This window comes from Mus musculus, chromosome 10, assembly GCF_000001635.26.
Source record: "Mus musculus strain C57BL/6J chromosome 10, GRCm38.p6 C57BL/6J".
NCBI lineage: Eukaryota > Metazoa > Chordata > Mammalia > Rodentia > Muridae > Mus > Mus musculus.
In genome coordinates this window covers 40378892-40398073 of record NC_000076.6, presented here as the reverse complement: position 1 = coordinate 40398073, position 19182 = coordinate 40378892, and the positions used below count along the sequence as shown (strand labels likewise).

Here is a 19182-nt window from a genome sequence, read left to right as displayed (position 1 = left end):
CAGCACTTGAGAGGCAGAAGCAAGCAGACTACATCGAGTCCAACTGAGGGGCAAATTCCATGCAAGCTACATAGCTAGAACCTACCTATTTCAAAACAAACAGCATAAATAAAATAAGAAGTATTTACCAGACTTCTGTTAAACACAGAATTTATCTTTCATAAGACTTAGCAATTCGGGGCTGGAGAGATGGCTCAGTGGTTACTGACTGCTATTCTGAAGGTCCTGAGTTCAAATCCCAGCAACCATATGGTGACTCATAACCTTCTGTAATAAGATCTGACTCCCTCTTACGGAGTGTCTGAAGGCAGCTACATTGTACTTACATATAATAAATAAATCTTTAAAAAAAAAAAACTTAGCAATTCAACTTCAGAGAAACGAGAGCATGCAGCTGTAAGCCCAAGCCTCTTCCGTTTCCTATCACGATGGGCTATACCTTGAATTGTGACCTAAAAATTACCCCGTTATTATATAAAACTAAAGCTCAACAAAACAAGAAACAAAAGAAGACAAGGCCGAGCATAGTAGTGCACAGCTTTAACCCCAGCACTACAGAAGCAGAGGCACATGGGTTTCTAGGAGTTCAAGGCCAGCCTTGGTCTATTTGAATTCCAGGCCAGCCAAATATATACAGAAAGATCCTGTCTAAAAACAAACAAACAAACAAACAAAACAAGGGCTGGAGAGATGGCTCAGCAGTAAAGAACATGGACTTTCTTCCAGAGGTCCTGAGTTCAATTCCCAGCACCCACATGGTGGCTCACAAACATCTGTAATGGGATCTGATGCCCCCTTCTGGTGTGTTTGAGGACAGCTACAGTGTACTCATATACATAAAATAAATAAATAAATCTTTTTTTAAAAAAAATACAAACAAAAAGCCCTCATCTCTATAGCTACCTAACAATTGGTAAAATAAGGCCCAACACTACTATCAGCTTGTTCAAGACATGCAGGAAGCATAAGAGTCTATACAACCGAAACCTATTTGAATCCAAAATCCAAGTCCTTTCCTACCTTAAAATGAAAACAAAAGACTATGTGTTTGCTTTGTTTGCTCCCACCATTTTCATGTCATATTTCAAAAGTCAAGAAGAGCCAAGCCGGACAATCTAAGTTCAATTCCTGAGACCCACATAGTGGGAAAAAAAATTCACGCCTAAATTTGTCTGACCTTTAACCTCCCCACGCATGCTGTGCCTGTAAGCGTGTACACACAAACAAACAAACAAGCATGTGTGATTGATCCCTGTGTCTCACTTCTGTGCTGAGATGATTGGTGGAAACAGCCGAGTCATCCGAAGCCCATGGGCCAGCTAAGTCTGCAGCGTACAGTCCAGCAAGGAGAACTAAGACAGACTCTCTCAACAAAGTGAGAGAGAAGAGCCAGCTGCATAGAGAAGTTCTCTAGGATCACATGTGTGCATGTGTGTGTCTGCATGGACATACTCTCCAAGTGAACACAAATACATACAGAAATGTCCATCTTAGTGTGAATCTAGGATTACTAATTTTACATGAAAGTTTACGGTTTAGGCACTTTATAGACTGGCAAGCTCCAGATTAAATAAGAAAGTATGCCTCAAAAATAAGATGGAGGAATGTGAAAATGGGGAGGGGATAGATACAGGAGGAGCTGAGACCACATGCTCAAAAGACACTATAAATCCCAGAAAAATTATTAAACTATTACTCTTTTTAAAAGGCGAGGTATTTGCTGGCCCCACTGGCTTCCACATGCTCAAGCACAAACATACATCAGACCATAAGACATTTTATACTTTAGGGTCTTCTAAAAATACATTTTGTTACTTGTTTGAGATAAGATCTTACTATGCATGTAACTGTAGCTGGCCTGGAACTCTCAATGTAGAGCAAACTAGCCTCAAACTCATACAGATCTCAGGTGGTTGTGGGGCACACCCATGCTACCAGCACTTGGAAGGCAGAGAGGGGGATCTCTGAGTTCAAGGTCAACCTGGTTTACAGAGTGAGTTCAGGACAGCCACTGCTACACAGAGAAACCCTGTCTCGAAAAACCAAAAAAAAAGAAAAGAAAAGAAAAGAAAAGAAAAGAAAAGAAAAGAAAAAAGAAAAAGAAACATAAAATGATACAATAAAAAAATCCTTACAAGGCTAGATACTTCTTTACTTTTTTTTATAGTAAATGTAAGCTTTATTTATAAAGACTCTTAAAATTATTGTCTAATGTCATGAACTTTTCCACTTTTAATATATAAACTTAATGCAATAATTTTAAGATTTGTAGAAACAAATTTTAAAAACTTAACACAGCTGTAGTCATGGATATTTCAAAGCTTTTCTCAGAGTTAAATTACCAGCTAATATGCATTCTATCAATTCTATTTCATAACTTTAAAAAAAGGAAAAGTTTATTCATCTATACCAAAAGCTGTAAGGATTCCACTGAACTTTATAGCAACCAACAGGCTGCCCAGCACGGGACCTACAGAGAAAACGCCCAGCGGGAGATAATTTTTAAGTCATGAGGACAAAGCCTTTGTAAAAGTGACTGGTTCCCTTCTAAAAGACCCCAGAGGGGCTGGCGAGATGGCTCAGGTGTTAAGAGCACTGACTGTTCTTCTGAAGGTCCTGAGTTCAATTCCCAGCAACCAAATGGTGGCTCACAACCATCCATAATGAGATCTGACTCCCTCTTCTGGAGTGTCTGAAGAGAGCTACAGTGTACTCATATATAATAAAGAAATAAATCTTAAAAAAAAAAAGACCCCAGAGAGATTCCTTGCACCCTTTCAATCATAGAGGACACAAGAAAAGGATGGCCTACCATCCATAAACCAGGGCACTCAGCCCGTGCCAGATACAGACTCTGCTGACAGTGCAGAAAGACTAAGGCAGCTCTCTAACCTGTACTCCAACTGAAGCCTGCTGCCCTGACTAACTGCCCTCTTAGCCGCTCTTTGCCATGCAAACATCTCAACTTTTTTAAGAGTGTTGAGGAGTTAAATTTCACAATTTATTATATAACCCATATAACATAGTATTATTAATAAACAGTTCAACTAACTTCACAGTTGAAATTTACTTTATTACTTTGGATTGAAGCATACTGCACAAAAAGGTTATGGGATCTATTTTTATGTGTGTGGGAGGGAGAATTTTTGCAAAGAAAAGAATTTCTAATTGTTGATATAGCAGAATTTTTTTTATCCATCCTTTTTCTATAGTGTTTGGGTTTTTTGTTTGTTTTACTTTTTATTGGTTCTTTGTGAAATTCACATCATGCACCCAATCCCACTCATCCTCCTGTCCCTTTTTTCTCTGCCCTCCACCTTACAACCTCTCCCCCAAAAGAAAATAAATAAATAAATAAAGCCAAAAAACAAAACAAGAATCAAAGGTGAAGGGAAGGGAGGAATGGGGGAGGATCCATGAGAAAGGGTTCTAAGAGAGTGAGGGGGGCTAATATTGGAGACTGATATTGGGATATAAAATGAATAAATAAATTTAATAAAAAGTTTAAAAAATAAAAGGCTCAAAAATGACTGATAATTTTAGGTTTCCAGATTTTCCTATTTTATATAAACTATTCTTTAAATTGAGTCTGTGAAATTATCATCCATCGCATATATTAATGCATATTTTATACTAAATATCCAATATTGATAATAAAATAAACTATACTTACTGCAATCTCTCTACAAGCCGACATAGATATTCCTGTGCCTTCGATTTGCTTAAGTGCATATTCCTTTTCATCTTTTCTGCATGTAAACAGAAAAAAATAAAAACAGCTTTTATTTTTCCATATTACTTTTAGATTTAAAAATTACAACTACAAAAACAATGGAAACACATTTAATCTCTCATAAATATGTAAACACTGCCATTATGCCATGCATTGCTGATTATTTTTGACAATATTTCTAGTATAGAAATATAAAATACCAAGAGAAATTCCTGTTATAATAAACACAAGACAGAGCTAAAGCAAGCACACAGTGAAGAGAACAGGACTCTGAAGGCAGCCCCAGCTCTAAAAGTAAACAGCATAAATATAAATTCAACATACTTAGAGCACGCCCATTCCTGAAATCTACACAAGTACTCTGTTAAAACCACCACTACAGAAGTCACTGACTGATATAAACTACCAGTTGATATGACTAATTAGCTCCCAGTTGCAAGGCATCAAGCAAAAGCCTTTAAGACTTCAAATCTCAGCACCAACATTGCTTTCTCAAAACACTGGTGGAGAAATCTACTAGTTAAGAGACAGTGTTGAAAACAAGCAAAGACAGGATTGGGAATATAGGGAAGCCTGATAGTTACCAAGGATTTTAACCAATATAATACAATGTTTCAGTAATGGGAGGAGGAGTAGACTAGTGGCTATCTTAACAGATAAAATATCCTCAGAGTACAGACCAGAACCAGCCACAAGAAGGCCCCAGCTGACTGTGATTTGAATAGCTGGCAAACACAAAGCAGGCTGTGGATTGTTCCAATAACAGGGGCATAATCTATACCCTCCAGTTTTTATCTTTTGGTTGTATTAGACACTGGTTCTCAATCTGTGGTCCCCTCTCCGTTCTTTCTTTCCCTCCTTTTCCCTCTCCCCCTCCACCTATCTCCCAGGTCTTCCTCTGTATCCCTAGCTAACTTGGAACTTGCTGTGTAGACTAGGCTTGCCTGGAATTCACAAAGCTCTCCTTCTGCCTCTTTCCCCAGGTGCTGAGAGTAAGTGTGCAACACCATGCTGTTCTCTTATTTTAAGTGGATCTCTTGTATTATATACCCATAGTCCCATGTTTCTGCCTTATTCACTCTCTTTTATCAAGAAAAAGTGTGCTGAAAAAAAAAACAAAAAAAACAAACTCCCCAAAAACACCTTGCAGGAAGTCTGTAGACTTTGATGTCTGGCCAGGTAGTATATTAATGGTAAGTCCAGTTTCCTCATCTGTTACAGCTTAGTTTTGCTGGCTGATTGGTAAAAGGTGTCGAGAATCAGACTAAGGACTATTAGCTTGGGGGACACACACTACAGACAATATTATTAGCCAAAGAGTAGAGTTGTTCCTTTTTAAAACTCTGCTGTGCATTGCCTGGCTGAGTATTTTTGGTTTTGTTGAGATGGGACTGTATAGATGAAAGACTTCTGATGTGGAAATAACTGGGAAGGAACATTTGACTTACTATTCTAAAATTATGGAGTACAAAGCAGGGTTGAGCACCAGAAAAAGATTAAGGAACATGTAGTTTTATTTATTAAAGAAATATGAACTTGAGAATGTTTGCCACAAGACACCTCACCTGCAGGTGAGCCAGACCCAAGGGCATGGGAACAGAAGAGCTGGCTCTCCTGTCCCTTGCTGGCTGCAGCACTGGATGAGCTAGCTGGGGCAGTGCTAGAGAGCCAGCCCTACTGGTGGGGGTGAAGGGGCGCTCTCAGCTGACCAAGGTCCAGGGCTCTGACTTAGCACACCCAACATCTACCCCACCTGTGAACTGCTGGAGCATCTGAGGGAGCCCATCCTGCAGTGACAACAGGACGCAGAGCAACAACAGGACACCTACCCCTGAGAGCTGAGGTTAAAGGCATGTACCACCACCTCCCAGCACCAGGGCCACCTATCATCATCTTAACCACCTATTTAGGGGAAATAAGTGAGTTCCAGATGCTTAACTCCCACCATCAGTCTAAAAGTTCTATTTTTTGCCATTATGTGCCAATCAAGGTAATTAAGCTTTTTTTTTTTTTTTTGGTTTTTTCAAGACAGGGTTTCTCTGTATAGCCCTGGCTGTCCTGGAACTCACTTTGTAGACCAGGCTGGCCTCGAACTCAGAAATCCGCGTGTCTCTGCCTCCCAAGTGCTGGGATTAAAGGTGGGCACCACCACTGCCCGGCCTATAACTATAATTTAATAAGTTCACCACAGACTACTCTTTTGATATCTGCTATATTTTCTGTTTACCCAAATGTTCTGTAAAGGCTCTGGAATTCATTAGGCCCTGGAACCAATCTTTAGGAGCACTATATTTTTTTTAAAAAGTAATTAAGAGATGCTTAATTGCCGGGGGTGGTGGCGCACGCCTTTAATCCCTAAGGCAGAGGCAGGCGGATTTCTGAGTTCAAGGCCAGCCTGGTCTATAGAGTGAGTTCCAGGACAGCCAGGGCTACACAGAGAAACCCTGTCTCGAAAAAAAAATTATAGTTATAAAGGTCACTAGAAACATGGGAAATTTGCTGTCTATCTACTTAGTTCTCACCCTGACACACTCTAGAGCAGTGATTCTCAACCTTCCTAATGCTGCAACCCTTTCCTCATGTTATGATGACCCCAACCATAGAATTATTTCTGTTGCTACTTTATAACTATAATTTTGCTACTGTTGTAAATCATAATGTAAATATCTAAAATGCAGGCTATCTGATATGTGACCCCTTCAAAAGGACTGTTCAAGTCCCCACCCTCACCCCAGGGTAGAGACCCAGGTTGAGAACCACTGCTCTAGCATGGCTTGAGAAAAGGAAACCACACTGAGGAACCAGCCTGTGGGCAAGTCTGTGATATTTTCTTGATCAGTAGGAGGGTCCAGCCCACTTATGCAGTACCACCTCCCCGGTCTTGGACAGATGCTTCAGGGCTGTGTAAGAAAGCAAGCTGAGCAAGACATGGAGAGCAAGCACTGGTCTGTGGTTCCTGCTTTCGTTCCTGTCTCCAGGTTCCTGTCAGTGATGGACCTGTAAGATGAAGTAAAGCCTGTCCTTTCCTTTTTTTGGTCAGTGTTTTCTCTCAGCCATAGAAAGCAACTAGGACATTATGTGTTATCAAAAAATATACAGGGCTGGTGAGATGGCTCAGTGGGTAAGAGCACCCGACTGCTCTTCCAAAGGTCCGGAGTTCAAATCCCAGCAACCACATGGTGGCTCACAACCATCCATAACTAGATCTGACTCCCTCTTCTGGAGTGTCTGAAGACAGCTACAGTGTACTTACATATAATGAATAAATAAATCTTAAAAAAAAAATAGAGGCTATTCTATTACAAATAAATATATACATGTAACTATATATTGAAAGTAATCCAAAAAATTAAAAACACATGTTAAGATGCAGGAAGTTGTGTTATTTAATGGTACTAACAAAATGTGATACTCCTGAAACACCTGCTGACTTCAAATAATCTTTAATTTAGGCATACTGGAGGAGGCCTTAAGACAGGGTCTCACTGACTGGTCTGGAACTCAGTATGTAGATGGACCAGGCTGGCCTTGAGCTCTGCCTCTGCCTGCCTCTGCCTACAGGGTGCTGGGATAAAAGGAGTGTGCTATTGTATCAGGCTCCAAGGCATATTTTGAGGAACAAAGACAAACAATAGGAAAAGCTTAGACGACCCTTTCCCCTTTCTTCCACTGTTTCCTGACCATTCAGTGACCACTAAAAGCACAAGCAGCTGACAGCTAGCAGTGCAGGCCAGTGCCCCTCTTACCTTGTGTGTAGGGACTGCCGAATTCGTGGAACCAGTGTGCTTGTGACACTGGAAATGCAATGCACATGCCTCATGCCTAATAATCAAATTAACTACCAGCTATCTATTACTGAATATTTAAAGATATTAATTCTTAAAATTATAAAAAGCTTTTTGACACATTATTCACACTGAATTACAGCTTATTTTTCACTGAAATCTTTCAAGTCCTAGTTCTCCTACATGAGGTGCTCCAAAAATCATGGATTTGCAGTTTTATTTTTAATACTGTAAAGAATATTACACAATCTGGATAGGTTATTGTTGCTATGGAAACTATAAGATTTTTTTTGCAGTAAGTCAAAAAGTGCAAAATTAACACATCACATTAATAGCTTTTAAATTTCATATCCAGGCTGTCAAAGGAATTTGAAAGCTCGAGAACAGACTGAAGCATAGGCCTCTTACCCTGAATTATATGGAGAGAAACAAGAAGCAAACCTAGTAATTATTTCACTTAGAAAGCTTAAATTTAACTTTCAAATGCTAAAGTAATAAAACCTTGAAAAACCTTCAATTTTAAGATCTGAAGTTTTTAAATTGAGAAGGAATGAAGTACATATATCACTAAAATTATTTTTTTATGTTTGTCACATGGTAAATGGTGAAAGGGCACACCTGAGATTCAGCATAAGAAATGGGGAGGTTTCAGGAGGCATTGGACTCTTTTGACAAATCCAAAACCTTAGCATAAAGACCATAGGCACCAGACCTGATCCACACTTTTAATCTCTGCACTTAGGAGGCAGAGGCAGGTAGATCTCTTGAGTTTTGAGTCCAGCCTGTGCTACACAGTAGAACACCTAGGGCCTGACAATCTAAGTTCAAAATCCCCAGGACCCACATAATAGAAGGAGAAATGCACAAGCTGTCTAACACACACATGCACATACACCCACCACACAAACAAATGTAAAGGAAATGGTGTAAGACTGCTAAGTGATGCATCCAGAAATAGTTCAATTCAGGCACACGAGCCAGGGAAGCTTGCTGCTCTCTTCTATGCTGAGGGTCGCAATCCTAGGTGGTAGCAGTACTACCCCAGAGCATAAGGGCACCCTCTTGTGGGACTAGAAGGACAGCTCCCATAATAAAGTGCCTACCCTGTAAGGGGAAGGGAAAAACAGCCTGGCACGGCAGCACACTCTGTCACTCCCACCGTGGGGAGGCTGGGACAGGCAGCTTCTTAGGGCTCGCTAGCCTACTTGGCTATTTGACTACTCCCAGTCCACTAAACTGACACTGTCTCAAAAGAACAAAAAGGTGGGTGATGCCTAAAGAACACCTAAGGCTGTCTTCTGGTCTACATACACATATGCCCACAATAGTAAAAGTAACCCCTTCTTAACGTGTGAATGTTGTCGGTATGTATGAGCACAGGCGCATGTACCTATGTGGGTGCAGGAAGAGACCCTACTTCACAGAAATGGGCAGAGAATGACACCATGGGACTTCTGGCCTCTATATGCACATACAAACATACACACTCAAACACACGTGCATTTACATACATACACACACACACATACACATTCATACAAACACATCCTTTAAAATTTTTGAGTCTTTTAATAAAAAAATTAAAATCCATTTTTTTCTGATGAAAATAGAAAAGCCTTATTATTTTATTCCAACAAACTACTGTGTTCATATTTTGACTTTCAAAACTATGCCAAACTCTGAAGATGAACAAATTAAATTATATTGGCTATCACAAGCCACCTATAAAAGAAATTCTGGGTGATTAAGTGGGAAACATAAACAAGTAACTCCTATGTGCCTTGCCCTCTAGATATGCCCAAGGAAGGCCAGGCAGAGAACATGATATGCCCAAGGAAGTTATGCCCAAGGAAGGCCAGGCAGAGTGCAGAGAACATGAGGAGGAAGGAAGGCAACCCCATGAGCTATCCCTCTAAGGGAGGATCTCCCAGCAGAGGAGGGCTGAGGATGTCAGGGAATCCAGGCAGGCATGCAGTAGGCAGCTAGATCTCTGTGAGTTCAAGGCCAGCCAGTTCTTCATTGAGAGCTCTGCACCAGCTAGGGCTATAGGCAAAACCCTGTCTCTAAAAAATAAAAGGATTAAAATAAACATATTTCTGAATCAAAACTGACATTTTAGTAACAGTTTGGTTGAGTCTGTGAAGGAGAAGATGGCTGAGGATGGGTGAAACCTCTACCTTGTCTGAGAGGCAATACCATCCACCAAGGAGACAATGGCAAAGCCTAACTTGAAACCTAGAGATAAAATTTCATTCTAAGTGCAATGAAAATTACATTTCACTTTTTTGTCAACTTAACACAAACTGAAGTCATATGGGGAGAGGGAACTTCAGCTGAAAAAAATGCCTCCATCAGATTATCCTGTAGGCAAGTCTGGGGGGACGGTTTAATTAGTGATTGATAGGGGAGGGCCCAGCCCACTGTGGGTGGTCTTGGGGTTGTACTAGAAAGCAAACTGAGCAAGCATGGAGGGCAAATCAGTAAGCCTCATTCCTCCATGGTCTTCAGTTCCTGCCTTGAGTCCCTGCCTTGTCTTCCTCTGATGATGGACAATTATCTATAAAAGGAAAGAAAGAAACACTTTCTTCCCCAAGTTGCTTTTGCCTGTGGCTTTCCTTACAGCAACAGAAAACAAACTAGGACATTTATGTTCTAGAAAAAGAATGAAGGCATGTAAAACTACTGCAGGGAAACTGTGAGGCGCAATAGACCGTTTGCTTAAGAAGATCCACAGGCAACAAGTGGAAGCAGCCTTGACACCACTTCCTTCTACTACCTACCAAGTGCAATGTTCTTCATAGCATGGAGGTAAGACTGCAAGAGCAGACACCTCTAAGTCATTTCAGAGGTCTGTCAGTCCCTCAGGGGTGAGCCTGAGGAGAATGTGACTATGCAGCACAGGTTACCCTCAAACCCAACATGAAGCCCAGGTTGGTCTTACCCTACCTATTGTACAGCCTTTCCAAGTGCCGGCACCAGCTCTGACTGAGGCGTGAGTGTCGAGAGAGGAGCAGGACAGGACTAAAGACAAAGGGGCATCGGATTAGAACTGAAGCTTGGTAAGTGTGAGCCTGTGCGTGTCCTGCTGTTGTACTGGAGGAAGCGCACAGGGAAGAAGGTCAGTCCTTCAGGTCTAAGAAGAAACTAGGGCCAAAAGAAAACAAAGCCAGGGGAACAAAGCGGCAAAAAACCGACACTGCCTCTGAAGGCACACTCACCATAGCCGGTAAAAAACAAACAAGTCTATATAGAGATTTATCTCCTGAATCCTACCTGAGAGAATTCAAATGATATAGCTCTCAAAGTATAAGTCCCAAGACTGTGGTACATTGTTAGCTTTTAAAAGTAAATATGACCACTAAGACATTCATTCTTCAAACTCTATGATACCTGAATCTTGCCAATATTATTATTCCTCCAAGAAGATGCTAGAATACACCTTTCCTTTAGTAAGTGACCATCCGACTCTGCAGGCTGGAAAGCTTTAATAGCACACACAAGGAAAAAGCAACACAGAGTAAGTATTTGGAATAACAGGAAGCCAAAGTTACTCTTCTGAATTACTCAATAAATATTTACCCAGCACGGTAGTAATGATGTATTTGGAACCACTGTTCTTATTTTGTGATATCATGACTTTTTTCCCTAATGCTGACCTAACCTAAAACCTTGCCAGGAAAACACGCCCCTATTGATCTATATCCCTAATCGCTATACATTGTAAGGCAGGGTCTTGTTAGGTAGGTAGGTTAGGTGGGCCTTAAATTTGAATTCATGGGCCTCTATGTCCTGAGAGCTTGTGTTATAGGCATTGAGACAGCACCATATCAGAGTAAAATTTTTTTAAGTATTACATTTTTCAAAAATAAAGTTAAAAACTGATACTGACATCCTTCTCCCTGGTCTAGCCCCATAACTGAGCCCGACACTTCCCATCCTGCCAGATATAACCTAGGTCCCATGTCCAGTGCCTAGGCTAGTCTGTCCATCCCTACCTCTACAAACCACAGGCCCCTCCCATGCCACATACTCCAATTTGGCACAAGTCAGTGGAAGCATCCAGAATCAGCCAGAATACCACAAGAAGTTCTTTGGTGCACTTCTCTCTACAAAATGAAGATCGGCCAAGACCAGCAAAGCACTGCACAGTGTGCCAACGCAAGAACATCCTCTCATCGTTTATGGGGTTCCATTTATATTCTTTCTAAAACATTACATGCCCTCGCAAGTGTCTGTTTTCAACAAAACATCACATGCCCTCTGACAAGACAGCTTCAGGAAAAACATCATGTGACACAACTGAGTTAGTAAAGAAACCAGAAATTCACACTTCAAACTACAGAAACCAGAAAGTAAAAAGAGACTACTCCTGGTGCAGCAGATAACAGAGCAGGGTCCAAGTGGTCTGACCATGGAAACTGGAAGGGGGGGTGGGGGTCTTTAATTAGGGATCTAGGAGGGAGATAAATACAAAGGTAGAAAGAAGGGTAAGAGAACAGAAGAGTAGCTGAAAGGTTGTAAGAAACACTATTAACTATTTACTTTGTAAACCACTACAATACAGCTAAGTCTGTGCATATATACACACAGTGTAAATGACATTTCCTCATCTGGGCTGACAATTTGGCTCCTTCCAAGAGCCAAAAAACACCTAAACAAATCCAACACTGGACATGAGAAACTTTCTTTGGTGTTGTCGGGGATGTCCAAGAAACTCCCAAAACATACAAGCTCTTTGCTGTTGTCCATGGTTGCCACCAGAGGTAAGAAGTTAAGCCCCTGTTGCTGAAGATACCTTGACACTTCAGACACAGGGTCCGGAGGCCTGTGAGCTAGAACTGACCTAAATTTCTCCTCCCTGAGGGCTACCTTTCACGACACCAGAAGACACCATGCAAGCTTCCAAAGGAAGGGAGCAACCAACAGCCCTACCCCACTATGACGGCTATGAACCACAACAATGACCAACACAGCATGATTACCTAAGGGTGCAGTAGTGACACACCTTCCTTGCCATAACCAACAGCTCTCTAAGTGACCTAAGAGCCACTGGACAAGAAGGAAACCAAGCCTGGTACTGAAAACCACCACAATCCCTAACAAATTCTAAACACTTTTCTTATACCCACAGGTAAATGTAGTCCTCACCCTTCATCATGGAAAGTTTTCTTTGCAAACAGAGACCATTACAAGAAACCACAACCAACCAAAATTCAGAGTTGTGCAAGCTAGTCTCAGCCATGACATCTACAAAACAACTCCCAAAGAGAAGGGTCAGGGAACTTTGCAGAAGAGGGGGCCTAAAGACTAAGAGCCAAAGAGCTTGCTATGAGATTGTGCCTCCCAGTAAGTCAGAAGCTAAAGTCCCACCAACATGCCTGCTTAAATACGGGATGAATGAGGACAATAGACATGTAAAGTGGATGTTTCCCCGATGGGGTGGGGGAGCCCAAGAAGCTACACAGAGCTACAAGCAATTAAGGAGTATTGAGAGTGGGAGAAATAGGCATCACCAGAGAAAGGACAGCAATTGGTTATCCAATACCAAATGTTCAGCCCTGAAAACATATATACATACATACATACATACATACATACACATATATGCATATATATACATACATATATGTGTATATATATGTGTGTATATATAATATATATATATGAATGAAGCATACAGACTGAGCAGCTTATATTTACGTATTTAAGAACATATATGCACATACATCTAACACCAATTAATGAAAAAAAGAGGCCATGAATTTGACAGGGGGAATCTATGGAAGGCTTGAGAGAGAAAAAGGGAGAAATGACTTAATTACATTATAATCTCAAAAATTAAAAATTAACAATGATACTATGTGTATCCACATAGATAACCTTATTTCTACACCCCTGCTTTTAGTATTTTTAAACATACTCATTCGTAAAAAGTACAACTGAAACTTCTTTTCTTGTCTGCATGATAATGGCCCTTTAAAATAATTCTGGGAGCCGTGCATCATGCCCTGCGCTGCCCAGACTATCGAACAATACAGTTAGGATGGCTAAAGGTGACCCCAAGAAACTAAAGGGCAAGATGTCTGCTTATGCCTTCTTCGTGCAGACATGCAGGGTCGAACACAAGAAGAAAACCCTGAGGTTCCAGTCAATTTTGCAGAGTTTTCCAAGAAGTGCTCTGAGAGGTGGAAGACCATGTCTAGCAAAAAGAAATCAAAGTTTGATGAAATGGCAAAAGCAGATAAAATACGCTATGATCAGGAGATATAAGATTATGGATCAGCTAAAGGAGGCAAGAAGAAGAAGGGCCAAATGCCCCCAACAGACCTCCATCTGGACTTTTCTTATTCTGTTCCGAATTCTGCCCCAAGATCAAATCCACAAACCCTGGCATCTCCAATGGAGATGTGGCAAAAAATCTGGGTGAGATGTGGAAGAACTTCAGTGAGAGTGAAAAGCAGCCTACGTCACCAAGGCAGCAAAGCTGAAGGAGAAGCATGAGAAGGGTGTCGCTGACTGGAAGTATAAAGGGAAGTTTGAGGGGGCCAAGGGGCCTGCTAAAGTTGCCCGGAAAAAGGTGGAAGAAGAGGAAGAAGAGGAGGAGGAAGATGAATAAAAACTGTCTCCTTGTGAATGAATACCTTAGAGTAGGAGAGTGCTGTTAGGTTTAATTACAAAATTTGATCACGATCATATTGTAGCTTCTCAGAGTGTCAGTGGTTTACATGAAGTGGCCTCGGGTGTCTGGAGCGCCCTAAAACTGTATCAAAGTTGTACATAGCTCCAAACATTTTTAAAATGAAAAGGCACTCTTGTGTCCTCCTCACTCAGTGCACTTTGCTGTTGGTGTGACAAGGCATTTGAAGATGTTTCTGGCATTTTGTTCTCAACTCGTAAGGTAGTGTTAAATATATATATATATATATATATATATGGTTACTGGCTAGAAATCCTGAGTTGTCAAATGTACATATCTATAGTTTGTAAAGAGAACAAAACAACCCAGACAGATTCTTGATGCTCCATGTTTGGCGTGGAGGCTGTGAGGGGAAGATGCCTTTTGGAGGGGCCGTAGCTCAGGGCGTGCACTGTGAGGCTGGACCTGTTGATACTGCGGTGGGCATCCATTTAGCTTCAGGTTGTCCTGTTTTTGTATATAGTGGCATAGCATTCTGCTGACATTCTTAGTTGTGAATAGAGGAGGGGTCTGCTGGCATGAGAAGTGTTTGAAGTTTTTTCTTTAGTTAAGTGCTATAGGTTTGAAACTTTAAAGAAACTGTAGGACTTACTGTTGTCAGCAAAGCAAAGAACTACTGCATCAATGGAAGTTCAAGAACCCTCTGCAACATTCTGTTATTTTTTGTATATTTAGAATGCTGAATGTTTTTGAAGTTAAATAAACAGTATTACATTTAAAAAATAAAATAATTCTGAGTAACAAGGTCTTTGTATTAGTTTAGATTCCTCTCATCAATGAATAACATCAATAATGCTCCCCACCCACCAAGTATTGTAAATCTAATTCATCTCTAAATATAGTAAATTTCTAAGTCAGCATTCCCCTGCATCATTAAATCTAACAATCAATTCATTATATCCTTTATAAAGATATACTTTACTGGGTCTCTTTCCTTATAAACTAATGCACTAGTATTTATTTTCCTGTAAACATCTTCAATCTTCAGTAGCCCCTTCATTTGTTATTCAAATATAGGTATTTTACAAATTCAAATTAGGTTGGTTTAAAACAAACCAACACAGAATCAGAAGAGGCTTACAGCACTCAGTTAACAGCAACACTTCCTTCCCCTCAGTGGCCAGACCTTAGCTTTATACAACCATTTCCCCTCTCTTCTTCCCAGTATTAGGGACTGAACCAGGGACTTCTGTATGATTTATACAGAGCAAAATGCTCTACCACTGAGCTACAGTCCCAGTCCTCTCTAAACAGTACTGTTAAGCAGCTCTGGCTAGCCTTAGAACACACAGTGTAGTTCTGACAGGCCTAGAACTTGCTTTGTAAATACTTGGACTTGTAGGCAGCACTGCAAGGCCTGACCAACAATTATATGCTGATTAAAGTCTGAATTGAATTTTAAATGAAAATGATTCTCACATCAATGTATTTCAACTGTGGTTCAGTAACACTAAATCTCACTAATTAGGCTATATGTGGATAGGACCCTCAACCTCTTACTTTTTTGTCCAAACTAGTTCAGCTCTCACTGTACTCCTAAAATCTTAAATTCAATGCTGCACTGGTAAATATCAGTATTTAATTTCTTAAAATGTCAAATTCTTAATAGTCAATATGACTTTAAAACAAATATATCTGCAGTAATACCTACAATTCTGGCTATCAAAAATGTTGAGCTTTAAAAAAATAAATATTTAGTCTACAGAACATAACCAGCAGCAAGAATTTAGTATAAAACCAAACCTTGTATGAAAGACCTTGTCCTCCTTTAAAAATTCATAAATTTCAAGTCAGGCTTACCACAAGTGACACAGGGGACAGCAGAGATGTCCTTTATTTTGAAAATGTGCTTGTGTATATACAACATGTAACATGAGTGTGCAAATATCCTATGCACATGCATACAGAGGCCAGGAGAGGAGGTCTAATGTCTTCCCTTATCTGCTTACTACCTTGACATGGGTTCTCTCTCACTGACTGGAAACTCAGTTTCAGCTCGGCTGACTGGCCAGCAAGCTCCCACAACTCTCCATATCTACCTATCTCTGCCACCCAAAGCTAGGATTGCAGGTATACTCAATCATACCCAGCTTTTTTATCTGGGAACCGGAGCCTAAGGGCCCAAGTTCAGACCCTCAGGATCCACAGAAAAATTGTCTGGCATGACTGTTTGGGCCTATAATGCCAACACTAAATGTGGAGACAGATCCAAGCTCGGGTCCTCATGCTTGCAGAGCACAAGTGCTCTTGACCACTAAGCCCTCCCCATTCCCTTCAGAAATATTTTGCTCGGCACTGTGCTGTATGCAAAGCTCTGTGCTGGGTTCTGGGGACATGAAAGCAGACTCCTGTTGAGTCTTTATACAGAGGCACACTAGAAAGGGATGTGGTTTAATATGTGCTCTCACATGGGGAAAGGAGAGGAAAAAGAAACATGGGCAAGGAGAGAGGAGACATAAGATAAACATGAGAAGGGCTTAGTCTAACAGAAAAGGCTAGAAATGGACAACCATCAGGTAAATAGCAAAGTAACATTTGAATGGTTCTTTGGAGCTGAGCACAAAGAACATTAAGCAGTGAGAGGGTCCGGCCAGAAATACTTGGAAGAAACCTAAAAATTAAAATCCATACTACATTCAAGAAACAGAGATTAGAGCAATGGCTCAGTGTGGAGAGCACTGCTGTGCGAGCGTTAAGGACCTAAGTTCAAACCCCAGCGCCATCAAAGTTGTAAGGCTTAGCTGTTCATGCCTGAATGCCAACCCTGGGTGTAGAGACAGACAGACAGACACTGGAAGCTCACTGCCCATCTAGCCTAGCCAAAATTTTGAGCTTCTAGTTCAGAGACTCTTTCTCAAGGTAGTAAGACAGAGAGCAGCAGCAGACACTGGGCGTTTTCCCCTGGACTCTGTATGCACACTCTTTAGCACACAAACCCACATATTCTCATGCATACACCACACACAGAAGTGGGCCAGAGAGACAGAAACTGAGACAGACAGACACACAGACAGTCAGACAGAACAAGAACATGGCTAGAAGCTGGGTATGGTGGTAAACACTTGTAATCCCGGCACTAGGGAGACAGTAGTTCTCTGGGACTTTGAGGCCAGCCTGGTCTACAGAGTGAACACAGGTCAGCCAGAGCTACATAAAAGAGAAACCTTGTCTCAAAACAAACAAAGAGCACAAGAATGAAATGAAAAAAGTTAAGTGAGCATTATTTTTGCATAGTATGCTAAAAAGCTGTCATTTTTAACCATATGATGGAAGCCATCAGAGGTTTCCTAACAATATAAATATATAATCAGATAGCTATTCTCAAAAACCTGACAGTATACAGGACACATGAGAAGATTAAAAAGTAATAATAAGCAAATATAAATAGACTACTACAGAAACTCGAGGAGAGTTTAAAATTAGCCAAAAGTTAAAGGAAATGGAGTAGAAATGTACTCCACATACACTGCAGCTGGGTGTAGTGGCTCATGTGTTTAATCCCAACACTGGTGAGGCAGAGACAGGCAGATCTGTGACCTTGAAGCCAGCTTGGTCTACTTAGTGAGATTCTGTCTCAAATTACAAAACAAGCCATCACACTGCAGAGACAGAATTATCTACTGTCGTTAAATATATTTAAGCACATGGAACAAGTTAATGTTCAAAATACTACATAAATATGCATTCATATACGTGCACACAAGCACGTGTATGTTTCTATAGCGGACATCTAGGAACTGGCTGAAGATAACGGAACTGCCAAAGCGATGATGCCTCAGTGAAATGAAAGCACCTTGCAAAGTAACAAAAAGCCACAGATAAACAGACTGGATGACCAGTACCACAGGAACACAAAGTAACAAACTGACTTAGAGAAAGATGTATCAGTGTAGTGTGGCTGTTTCTCTGGGTTGTACATGACCAGGTCCCATTTTCCCTGGAGCTTCCAATTACTACTCTCAGCTGACTGGGGTGGCACTCCTCAGAGGTGTAGCTGCCCGAGTGAGTCACCCACATTCCTGTAACAACCTGATCTAACTCACTGGGTCACCAAACTGGTCTTGAAGGAATCCTGTGTTTGTCCATGCTCTCTGCCTGGGAGAAAGAGATGTTTCTTTGTTTTCCCCCATGCAACCAATATTATTAAATGACTGTTAAAACCACAAAAATAAAAATGGTGACAAAAAGAATATAAAAGAAAAGGTGTAGTGGTGGCCTTATATGATGGTGTCCAGTGGTTTCATAAACCTCTTTGACATAACGGCATTCATGTAATATTATTTGTGTAATGAATATGAGGGTAAACAAACATTAGCATTCATGAACAAGTGGTGAGACCCACAAATTAATAATGGGAATCACAACCCATTCACAGCACCAAACACTACCACTAGTAACTACTACCCTTCAACAGGCTCCAGCAGGAAGAATTATTAAAAGTCCTACCTATATATAGGATATTCTCTAAGAAAACTGACTTGGCCCATTAAGTAAAAGGAGACACAAAACAAATAGGTGTGGGCATTACCTAGGTTATAAGGGGCCCAAAACAGGTAACCACATACCATGTATCAAATTCTTGACTACACAGTGGTTCAAATGAAAATAGCTATGAATAGCTATTTCAGTGCCTTGCTCAGCCATCATCAGAGAGGCTTCTCCAGCAGCAGATGTGAATAACAGTGGGAGACCCACAGCCAGACAGTCTATAGAGCATGAATGACCTTGGAACACTCAGCCTTAAATAAGATGTCATTATCAGAACCCTCCCCTCAGGGCTCAGAGAACCCCAAGGAAGAGGAGGTAGAAAGAGTGTGTTAAAACCAGAGGAGATGGTGGCCATCAAGACAACAAGGCCTTCTAAATCAACATGATCAAGTTCACATGAACTCACACAGACTCAGGCAGCATGCCCGGACTGCACAGCCCTCTGTGTATGCACTACATGGGGCTTCCACGCTGGTGTT

General features: G+C 40.9%; 1 protein-coding gene and 1 pseudogene across 5 annotated transcripts in view; one reads left to right on the top strand and one right to left on the bottom strand.

Annotated features, from left to right (window-relative positions):
* Positions 1 to 19182, bottom strand: part of Cdk19 (cyclin-dependent kinase 19) — a 134532-nt gene that overhangs the window by 85745 nt on the left and 29605 nt on the right. For 3 of the 5 annotated variants that reach the window (NM_001168304.1, NM_198164.3, NM_001291817.1), the window contains exon 2: positions 3674 to 3749. The exons of the other annotated variants lie outside the window; for them this stretch is intronic. In NM_001168304.1, coding sequence (NP_001161776.1) covers positions 3674 to 3749 — 76 coding nt within the window. The remainder of the gene's footprint in view (positions 1 to 3673; positions 3750 to 19182) is intronic. 5 annotated transcript variants of the gene reach the window in all.
* On the top strand, positions 13550 to 14111 carry Gm8067 (predicted gene 8067; annotated as a pseudogene).